Source organism: Panicum hallii, chromosome 8 (assembly GCF_002211085.1).
Source record: "Panicum hallii strain FIL2 chromosome 8, PHallii_v3.1, whole genome shotgun sequence".
NCBI lineage: Eukaryota > Viridiplantae > Streptophyta > Magnoliopsida > Poales > Poaceae > Panicum > Panicum hallii.
In genome coordinates, this window is record NC_038049.1 from 6222457 (window position 1) to 6234120 (window position 11664).

Here is an 11664-nt window from a genome sequence, read left to right on the forward strand (position 1 = left end):
GATGAACGCTATCTTGATCTGGTCTTCTTCCTTGAGGTCAATCTGATGGTACCCCGAGTAGCAATCAAGAAAAGAGAGTAGGACACAGCCAGCCGTGGAGTTGATGACTTGGTCGACGTGTGGGAGCGCGAAAGGATCTTTTGGGTAGTGCCTGTTGAGATCGGTATAATCCACACACATCCTCCATTTATTATTATTCTTTTTCAAGACAAGTATAGGGTTAGCGAGCCACTCTGGGTGATCCACTTCTTTAATGAAGCCAGCCGTGAATAGTTTTGCTAACTCCTTTTTGATGGCCTCCCTCTTGTCGGGGGAGAACCGGCGCAGTTGTTAATTCTTGGGAGTAGCTTTTGGATCGACTTTTAGGCAATGCTCGATCAACTCCTTGGGCACCCCTAGAATATCCGCTGACTTCCACGCGAATATATCTTTGTTGGCCCTAAGGAAGTCGATGAGTGTGAGTTCCTATTTGTTGTCCAGCATGGTACTGATGAGTGCTGTCTTAGATGAGTCGCCCTCCTACAGTTGGATGGTCTTTACGCCAACGTTGCTAGTGTTGGGCTTCGCCGTCGACTGGCCCAGCTTCTTCTATGGAGGTACAGCTGGAATCACCATCTCTGACTAGGAGAGCTGTTGCGTGGCTGTGAAACTTCAGATGAAGGTTCTGGCACGCGTGTAGTCGAGGCGTACGCGATTGCCTCTTGATCGCAGTCGTACAACTTCTTCAAGTCGCAATGGAAGGTGGGTACCCCTATCTTGCCCGGCATCTTGAGAAGTAGGTAGACGTAATGGGGTACGACCATGAATTTGGCCAGAGCAGGTCTACCGAGGATGGTGTGGTATGAGGACTCGAAGTTCGCCACCTTGAACTTGATGTACTCCGTACGGTAGTTTTCCTTTGTCCCAAAGGTAACTGGTTGTGTTACCGAACTAATCGGTGTAGCCGCATTTCCTGGAACGATGCTGTAGAATGGAGCCTTGCTTGGGGTGAGCATCTTGGAGATGTCCAGCCCCATTTTCTTCAAGGTACTCATGAAGAGCAGGTTGATGCCGCTCCCATCATCGATGAGTACTCGGCTAAGTTGTGAGCCGGCCACTACGGGATCCAAAACAAGCAGGAATTTTTCCGGCTCTAAGAAGCTGGTCCACTGATCCTCTCGAGAGAAAGAAAGCAGGACCTTGTTGTATCTTAAGGGCCACTGTATGGCTGGCTTGACAGACAAGATCTCGTGCAGAGTAAGCTTCTGCTCGAGCCTAGTTGCGAAACAGCCATCGCCGCTGAAGATAACATTGATGACATTTTTGGGATCTTGATATCCCTGGGCCCCCAACTTGTCTCCCTTATCATCTTCCTTGTCCTTCCCCTTTGCATCCTGATCAGGGAGAGGTGCGTTGAGAGACTTGTGAAAGCTGATGCACTAGAAGAGTGTGTGCTTCGACTTTAGGTGCATCGGGCATTGTTTGTGTAGGATCTTTTTCGAACTGGTCCTGCTGATTCCCCGACTTCTTGCCATGCGGGTTGTGCTCGACAGCCACGACTAGGTCGTCTGGCTTGCGATTTGGGGAGGATCCCGAGTAGTTTTGCTGGCCTTTGTTGGAGCGGTTGTCGTTGTTGCGGCATCGTTGTTACGCTTGGGGAAGCGTTCATTCTCCTCTTCCTCTTGGTTGGCCTATCGCTGCATCATGTCACGAAGCTCCATGGTGGTCCTAGGGTAGTTGCATCAAAAGTTGCAGTAGACATGCTTCACGGTGAGGCCATTCTGGAAGTAGTGGATGACATCCTAGTTGGTGATGTTGGCCATGGTGGCGCATATCTCGAAGAAGCACCTGGTGTAGGACCTAAGAGTCTCGTACTCCTTCTGCTTGACATGTGACAAGTCATGACGAGTACCTGCACGGAGCATGTAGCCCTGGAAGTTGTCGATGAAAGTTTTCTTCAGATCCTCCTAGGAGTCGATGGAGTCTAGCTTGATGCTTTCGAGCCAGGTGAGCGGTGCAGATTCCAGCGCCACCGGGAAGTAGATAACCTTGGTCGTGTTGGAGCTGCCCGACACTTCAATGGCGGTAGAGTAGCAGCAAATCCACTTCAATGGCCATGTAGATGTGATGTTTCAGCAAAAATTCTCCACTGGAGCTATAGTTGATGAGTACTATCTTGCCTTCTCCCTCCTTCGCAATGGGAGAGAGGGGCTTGCCTTCTTGAAAAGGCAGTTCTAGTGTGAAGGCCACAAGGCGGAAGTCGTATCCGAGTAGCTCAGAGGGCTCCATACCCTTTTAGTACTCAAACCGGTCCTACGGCATTAAAGTTGTAGTCAGGCCCAGATGACAACTCGAAAAGGGTTCAGAGTTCGAGTACTTGTTGAAGACGGGGGCCTCCCGGCAAGGCGGTGGCACCCTCATCGCCGATCTTGGGTAGGTTATTCAAGTCCTCTTCCAATACGGAGAGGAACTCGGATTGCATGAGCTCCTGGTAGACAGAAGCTGCTTTGCGTAGTCCGAATGGGAATCAGGTACGCGGTTCTTCGGCTCAGATCCGAGGAGTCCTGGTGCAGCATGAGTTGGAGTCGGGTCAAAAATGGACTGTTCCTCAATCTCCCTGGCTAGGTCAGGGAGCAACATCTCATCAAAATTGTTGATGAACTCGTCGACACGGTAGCGTTGGGTTGCCGCAGTTGCCTCCGGCTCCCTGGTGTAGGCCAGGTGGCTGTTGAAGCCACCCGAGCCGTTGGCGACGCAGATCTAGGAGCCGAAGATGAAAGTTGTGCCCTCGTCAAGCATGGCGCTGGTGGAGTCTAAAGATGCCATCGAGTTCGCCGGTGGATGTTCAATGAACACCCCTATCTTTTTCCAGGCCCCTCCCAAGGGCCTCTTCGAGAATAAGAAACTTTTCTTATTTGCGAAGAGGCCCCTAACGTGGCCGCGGGGGCATCCCGCCCACCCAATGGGCGGGAGGTGCGGGGCCCCTATAGTGCGGAGGGGCATCCCGCCCGTTGGGCGGGCGAGAGGTTCCCCTCCCCCTATATAAGCCCCCACCTGCCCCCTAAATTCCTATTTTATTCAGCAAAAACTAGGAAAAAAAGAAAGGGAGGAGAGGAAGAGAGGAAGCGGCGAAGCCCTGTTCACACGTCGGTTTGGAGGTATATTCTCGTTCTAGTCGTATAATTACTTGAAAATAACTATAATCTAGGAAATATTTCTTAGGGTAGTTATATTTTGAATAGTTTTTAGTATTTTCAGTTGTTTATAGTATAATTTATATTCTGAATAGTTTAGAATCTGAAAAATATAATCTAGGAATCGCTGAAACTTATGGTCGTTGTGTATTAATATGTAGTATAGCTAGTTTATTAATAATTGACAGATATGTCTTCCGAGAAGGGTACTTCTAGTATATAGGACGGAGAAGGAAATGTGATTTATGGGCCGAATGGGGTAGATTTAAGTGAATTTAACTGTGTAGTCAGAGGAATTACCAGACCATTATGTGTATTTGTAATATTTGCCGCAGTGACTTTTAACAAAATTATGTGTGTTTGTAATTGTAACTGTGACTTGGCATTTGTATACTCTCTGTTGTATTCGTTATGTATGTTTCTAATATATGTATCGTACTTAATTTGTCATGCAGATATGGCGCAGACACCGGAGCTCCTTGACGCGAGCACCGACGTACGGTACAGGTCGTACCTAGCAGCAGTGGAGGGGTAGCAGCTTCACGAGTTGCGCCCTCGTGTAGCAAAGGAGTTGTTGCACCTGGACGACCGCTGGCTTGATAGGTGATACTTTGTATTTTTTTACGGAATGAATGTATTGCTTGTACGACAATTGTAACCATAATGCAAAATATACAGGTTACGAGAGGCGTTTGCTGCCACTCGCACGTATGCTTCAGGCCAGCGACGGCCAAGACGGTGGCGCCAAGAAGCGGATGCAGCTCGACCGCTCTCTACTTGCAGCGTTGGCAGACAGGTGGCGACCGGAGACGCACACGTTCCACTTGCCGTGCGGGGAGATGGCCCCCACGTTGCAGGACGTGTCGTACCTACTCGGGCTTCCCATTGTGGGGGAAGCCGTTGGGCCGGTTGCCGTGCCACCTACCTGGAGGGCGGAGCTTCAGGAGCGGTTTGCTCCAGTGAACCCGCCATATTTTTTGGACGTACCTGACGCGCCCGGCCCCGCCAAGGGTTGGGTAATACAATATAGGGTACGTACAATTATTTTTAATTAATATAATTGAATCATATGTGACTACCTCTAAGCATTGAACAAATATATTTTAGGCTCAGGATCTCCACCCTCTGGCTGGGCAGTATGAGGTGTCGCACTGCCTGGAGGTATATCTGTTGTGGTTGTTCAGCTGGGCTCTTTTTCTGCAGCTCTAGCGGCAACTATGTGCACAAGGTTCTCATCCAGTACGCGCGCGCGATTGCGGATGCGGAGCCGGGCCAGGTACCTGGGTGGAGCTGGGGATCGGCAGTGCTCGCTGCCACGTACCGAGGCCTTTGCCAGGCCTGTTTCAAGACGGAGAGGACCGCCGTCATCACAGGCTGTCCACTTCTGCTGCAGCTATGGTCGTACGAGCGATTCGCCATAGCACACCCCCTAATCAGCGAGGAGCCTTATCCACCCGAGATGAATGGGCTGTGGCATGAGGACAGCCCCACGATGGGTTCGCTTTGGACCGATCGACGGGTAAGCTCTTTAATTTACTGTTGTACATTTTTGTATATGCAAAGTATCGACCCAGTTGTGTAATTTTGCAAATGAGCTGTGCACATTGGTAGTTCCGAAAAGCATATCCGCAGTTCGTGTCCGAATTTGATCGGTTGCGGCCACAGGATGTCATCAGGACCCCATACACCGCTGCGGCTATCCAGACATGTGCGCCGTACGGGTTGTCCTCCCTGTGCACGCGTGACGAGGGGTACTGGCTCACAAAGGCGAACCTAGTGTTCGATATTGTCGTGGAGCCGTACTGCATCGAGCGGGTGATGAGGCAGTTCGGGTGACGACAGCACTTCCCTCTCCTACCCCGAGCGTTCTAGGCCGTGCCGCGTAGCGTACACGAGTAAGTTTGTCATAACTCGTTTTCTATTAATTATATAACCGTTATCATAAAATAATATTGTCTTCCTAATGTTTGCAATAGATATTCACGCAAGGGATATCATGGCAACGAAGTAAACTGGGTTGTCAAGCTGTAGAAGTACGTAGGAGGGTGGCCAGATGCACCTGACGATATGTGGGACGAGCCGCAGCCACACACAGAGGCGTCTTACGGCGCATACCTCCGCTGGTACCTCAATCGCACGCGTCCATACGTCACTCTTTCACGTATTGATGACGCAGAGCATCAACACGCGCCGACCATCTCGGACACGTATCCCTTGTACCGTGATCAGGCGCAGCGTGACGTGGTACGTCTTTCGCAACTTCAATTATTAAATCTTTTTTAAAAAAATCGATAACAATATTACTCTGCTTCCCATTACTCATGCAGATCGATCTGATCCACTGCGCGGAGGTCAAAGCTGCATCTCAGAGCATGTTATTTGACCGTGGAGTACGTGTACCGGAGGCACAGTACAAAGAGAGCTTTCGTTGGATTCATAACAACTTGACGCGAGCGTTACGTGCACTCACGTGTTGCAGCAGAGACGACGTGGGGGCCTCCATTTCATCTCATGCGTCCGCCCACGTGTACACAGCTGGCCCATCGACCTCTGCAACACCGCACGCAGCGTCCAGCGGTACTGCCGCCAGTTCGAGCTGTAAGTCCTTTATAATTGCCATTTCGATCAACTTTGATTTACACGACTAATTTCGTTTATTTTTATAGTTATGCAGTCGACGGCAATGGGGCCTCCTCCTGCAAGAATGTAGCCTCAGACGTTTGGCGCCTATGCTCTAGGAACGTCTCTCCCGTCGGGTTTGACGCCAGCTGCTCCGTATTCTCAGGGCTTTACTCAGCATGCGTGGTCGATGGGAGCTCCTGCACACGGTGGTCTGTTCGGTGTGCCGGACTGGGACAGCGGCTCCGTCAGTTTGTTAGAGTTGGAGGGCGGCGGCGCTGAGCCAGACATCATTGGCCCCTCCCAGACGTATGACACTCCACCTCCACAGTCCCAGGATTACCCGTTCACGCCGGCGCCTCCTCCGCCTCATCCTCACCGTGCTCCAGATGCACTCACGTACTCGGAGGGGCACATACGCCGACGGCCTAGGACTAGGGGGGAGGAACAAGAGAGCGCGAGGACCGGGTCAGGCGGAGTAGATACTTCTGATTCGGTGGACTCTGTATATTTAAACTATTTTTTGTATCATACTATTTTATTTTTAATGGCTTGATGTATCGTACTATCGTAATATCTGGATTCTACGTTGCAAAACGTTATCGCTTAACCATCTTTATACGAGTTTTAGATACCGTTATCTTCTTCGTAACATTGAACTAAAATTTTATATGTATACAAAAGAGTATGGCGAATAAATCTTGTATTTGAAAAAAGTATGAATTTTAAATAGTTTATAAAATATAAATTTGAACAAAAAAATAAGAAATCCGCACTGTTGGGCACCTCCCACCCGTTGGGCGGGCAGGATGCCTTTGCCACCGCGGGAGGGGCCTCTTGGCGAATAAGAAAAGTTTATTATTCGTGAAGAGACCCTCGGGAGGGGTCTGGAAAAAGATTTGGCTCATCCCGCCCGTTGGATGGGCGGGAGGTGTCCGGCCCCACGCCTCCCGCCCATTGATCGGGCGGAAGGTATCCATTTTTGGAAATTTTCCAAATCGACATCCATTTTTTGAATTTAATTTTTTTTAACCTCTTTTTTTAAAAAATTCTTAGATTAGCCACCGCGTAGCTGACAACATCTTGTACAAGAGACCCACCTCCCTCATCTTGTCTCTGAAAAGTTTCATTTTTTTTCCCGCAGTGCACCAGTCGCCAGTTAAACTGTGATCACCTCAGCTTCGTTATATGAAACCCTCAAGGAGCATGTAAACAGTCAATGAGACCACTAGGTTGACATGTAATTCACCACCGAAGTTGTATGATAGTTTGCATTTCCCGAAGTTAGCTCCTGTTTCGTCCAGAATTTGAATCACTGATATGTCTCTTGTCTGACTACTAATGCGTCATTTTAATACGCACTGCATATTAGTATGCTCCAAGCCTCCAAATGAGGTCATTTCCACAACAATGTGCACTGCATGCGTGCCCCCTAAATCGCAAATGAAACCTAACCTCTTTTAATATCTGTATGAAACTTTTGTCAAACTTGGAACATATGAATCGAAAAGTTTCATGATTGTTTCACACACATATATATATATATATATATATACTTGGTAGTAATGAATACAAAAGTTTCATGATTGTTTCACATATAAATGTGCATGACTCCTGTGATGAAATTCTTCCCAACTACCCTAGGTTGATGATCCCAAGATCTTTGCAAAAAAGTCTTGTGGAGTAGCTGAACTTACCAGAAACCGTGGTCCGTTTGGTCCTTCACCTTGATACTTTAATTTCTTGTGTCAAACTTGGATCCAGCCCGGACGCTGCGGCTTGGAAAGGGTTACCGTAGCAATGATGGCGCACATGCTGTGGGAGCAACTTTCAAAAAAAAAAAAACGCGTGAAGACAAACCATGGCAAGCACTCCTGTTTCTTACAATTTCCGGTACCCGTACGTTTGTTTGTGCTGCCAAATTGCGTCATCGCCATCAAGTCTTAGTGAGGCAATTGGCAATATCGTACATAGGCCCAGGTCTCTCGAAGGAATTGGTACCATCGCACACCCAATTTGAAGCATTGAACCATGTGGATTTGTTCATAAATTTGATGTCGACGTAATAACAGCTATATTGCTCTTGATTTTTAGTTTGTGACCATGCCTAAATTAAACCTTTTTTCCCTTCTTAAATCCCATTAGTCCTCTCGACTATGTTGCGATGCAAGTCTGAAATGCAAAAAATTGAATAAGGGTTCGAGTACCGATGGCTTTAATGAGTATAACACTTCAATCAGAACCGACGATGCTGGTGTTCCTAACTTCAAGATTTGAAGTTTGGAAACGATAAACATTATAGGGTTTATAATGTCCCTGACAATTCTCCTGCAAAAGCTAGCATAATTCCAAAAGCACAAAAACCACGTTTTCAAAAAAAAAAGAAAAAAAGAATACCATACCAGCTTCTCGATACAATTGGTGGCTTTACATGATATGGAAAAGCTGAATGCAATAGCCACTTGTATGTTGCATTGTGTCACTTGACTAATTAAGAGTAGTGATGCAGACGAAATTGTTGCTTCTTGCTCATCATGTAACACTTGCTCCAAGGTCTCTATCAGCCATTTAACCTTGCTCTGTTGCTCAGCTCTCCCTTCGACTACGTACTGCCTGATATCTCATGAACTCTTTCGTTCTGTCCTTTCCATTGCGTTTTCTTTTGTGGAGCCTAGCTATCATGAATAGCTGCGTCAACTGGATCACCGTAGTATCAAGAAAAAACAACCTCTCTCAGCTGTCTCTATCTAGCTACCCTCGCTCGCTACAATTAGCATTTAGGATTGTTGCAGCAGCATCACATATCAGTTGTTCTCCCAAAGAGCTATCACCTTTTCTTTGCTCATTTGCATGGCTCTTGACTTCTTGAGGCGCCTGCCTTTTGTCTTCTTGCCATACAACTCCGGCCACCATGGATCCAAGCGGCGAGGGTTGCGGTGGTGGTGGTGATGCACACACACACCTCGACCTCAACCTCTCCCCGCGGTCTTCGTTGGAGGAGGATCTGGAGCTGGAGCTGGAACAGCGGGGCTACTTCTCCTGTTCCTACTGCAGCAAGAAGTTCTACACCTCGCAGGCGCTCGGCGGCCACCAGAACGCCCACAGGTTGGAGCGCAGCATTGCCAAGCGCAGCCGCGAGCTGGCCGCGGCACGCAGGCACGCCTTCCTGGCCGGCGGCGACAGTGGCGGTGCGGTTGAAGAGGAAGCGAGGAGAGGGAAGGGACCGCGCATTTCAGCGCCGACGGTCATGGCTCCAAGCTCCTCGCACATGATCAGGGCATCACCAGAGGCTGGAGAGGACCTCACCGACAAGATCATTGACCTCTCCCTTAAGCTATGATTCGATTGGTCCTGCTCATGGTTCTTATGTTTTTTGTGGTTGGGTTTTTTGGGCCATCAGTTGATGCCACCTCGTGTTGTTGCAATATTTTCCCTGATTGAGCTTATATTTATTGATTTGTGCATCGATCGGAGCAGCAGGATCATGTCAGATTCCCTTGATCCCTTCTCTGCCCATTCTCCTCCTCCGCCACCCTCTTGCTTTTACTGCGGCACGAGTTCCTTAGTAGTAGTTTTGTCATGTAAAGCCTACAGAGGAATGGAAGCAAGAACAAGGTTATGTGCTGTGGTACTGTTATCGCAGGTAACATTTGTCGATATGTTGTGTCTAGGACATCGACATGACTTGAACATGAAAGTTTCACAGCTATATTTTTCATTTGATTAGTGAAAAAATTGCAAAATTATATAGTATGTTATATGTTACATTGTTTATAACCATATTCAAATGATTGTAGTGATAAATGTAAGAGAGGTTCTACTCTATTGTTTAAATTATACAGTAGATCTAACTACAGGTGCGGCCTTGCCGCGGCGTACCGTACCCTGGAGTTTGGCAGTGGATTTTTTGAGCCCATGGACTCCTGAACTATCTGTTTATGTATCAAGTGCCAACACACATTGTTTGGAGTATAATAGGAACTGATCTGATTCCTTTGCAGAAACCTCCTTTCGAGATACTGCCTTTCTGTGCACCCAGTGGTTAAACTGTGTATATCACTTTTGAGATTCAATGCGAGTTTTATGCTGTTGCTCTTGCAACTGTTTACATAGATGTTTGATAACAAAGTTTACAACTATGCAAACCTGGTTGAGTCAGGTAATAAATGGACTTTTCCATCTTCCTTGAAGCTTCCAGTTTTCCTAGAGGATGGTACAACTCGAAATTGTTTGCTGAGATTGTGCAGCTCCACTTCTATGTTTCCTTGCTATCCTTCTTTGCTGTTCTGCTTCTTCCTGTATCGCTGAAAAGAAGAAGTGGTAGACATAAACGAAGGCAAGCTTGTTCCATGATTAGAAGCATACATCTCGCCTTGTCTCTGCTAGCGGGATGTTCACCGCAGAGTCGGCGAAAACTCATCCTTGACAATTAACAAGACGATTTCGGTAGGGATGCAAACTTTAGGAAGGGATTTTTTCCCCATCCATTGTCGCATAGAGCTGCTAGTGGACCTGTGGACTGTGGACCTTAGAGCAGCACTGTGGACCTTAGAGCACCTTTGTCGCTTCTGCCAACGTTTTCTGACGGAGAAAAAGACAAGAAAAAAACTTTAGAGCACACAACGAAACCATGTGGACAAAAGAATAATAATCTAGAAAACCAAAAAACAGATTCCTCTTGCATTATGTATATATATATTTTTTGTGTATCTAAGGTCATCCCGTCACGTGGTTGTGACAAATTTTGAGTTCTTTTCAAGCTAGTACTTTCATTGTCACTATCACCTTTAAGAGGGGTGGTGTGGTGTAATCAGCACATGTATAGATGTACTACACCAATTCTAGCTAAGGACAAGAACTAACGCTATGGACGTGGTTGTCGTTTCTTGTAATGGCCCCATCACCCTTTCTTTTTCTTCTCTTGTCAGATTTTGTAATTAATAGGAGCCCCACACACACATGCAAGGATTGATCTTACGTCCTGGCCTAAAAATTTTTAGGAAAAATTTCCAAATACTACCTTTCCAAAAGTGACATGGAGATGTAGTCAATCAGCAAGTTGCTTACCATGATGATGAGTGAGGACGCTCTGGAGCCTCTAGGGCATCGCAGCTGCAGCGAGGTTAGCGAGGCCACTTGGTTTTGTTTTGCACGCTTCGGTGGCAGCGAAGATGACAAGTAGGCATCTTTGGTTGGTATATAGATCTGCCACGCCAAACGTTAGGTAACACACATGTTTGATGGAGCTATGGAGTAACATTTCATTTCACCTCCAAAAGTGGGGTTAAAAATTGTCTAGACACACTGCAAACGGAACTGCTAACCATGGCTGGTTAGAAGCAAATCGCCGTCCATTTATGTGGTACGTCTAGGAGTGGCAAAGGATCCTAAATTTTAGTCTAGGTAATCTAAGGGCTGGGTTCTAAAATAGCTCGGCTTTAATCTTATTTAATTTTGAACTAAAAGAGCCAAATTAGATTGTAAAGAGAGTACTAGGACCATGATCCGTTACTACCCTTACCCTTATGTATACAACACCTAAGAAAGTTTTGGCCCACCTAGTAAATGTGATGGAAGCCGTGAGATGTCGATGGCTACTTGAGCCAAGGACGACAGACATGCATGCATTTGTTTTCTTCCAAAGTCATATAACATAACAAGCTGTATAAACACATTGTCCTTGCTACATTTTCCATCGCCACCACCTTGCATCTAGGATCTTGTTCCACAGATGTCCAGGAGAGAACTTTTTTTAGAAGATTTACAGGAGAGACAGATTCATGTATATATATATATATATAACATTTTCCTTATGAAAATTGGTATATCATGATGGTGCATCTTAAAATACAAGCCTACGTATCTTATGAGA

General features: G+C 46.9%; 2 protein-coding genes across 2 annotated transcripts; one reads left to right on the forward strand and one right to left on the reverse strand.

Moving 5' to 3' along the window:
* Positions 1-608: 608 nt before the first annotated feature.
* LOC112903569 lies at positions 609-1016 on the reverse strand. The gene has a single exon (XM_025972821.1). It carries the CDS (start codon positions 1014-1016, stop codon positions 609-611), a length of 408 nt encoding a protein of 135 aa, XP_025828606.1.
* A 7687-nt stretch (positions 1017-8703) lies between these two features.
* On the forward strand, positions 8704-9132 carry LOC112903570 (zinc finger protein GIS3-like). The gene has a single exon (XM_025972822.1). The coding sequence runs from the start codon at positions 8704-8706 to the stop codon at positions 9130-9132; it is 429 nt and encodes a 142-aa protein (XP_025828607.1).
* The last annotated feature ends 2532 nt before the right edge of the window (positions 9133-11664 follow it).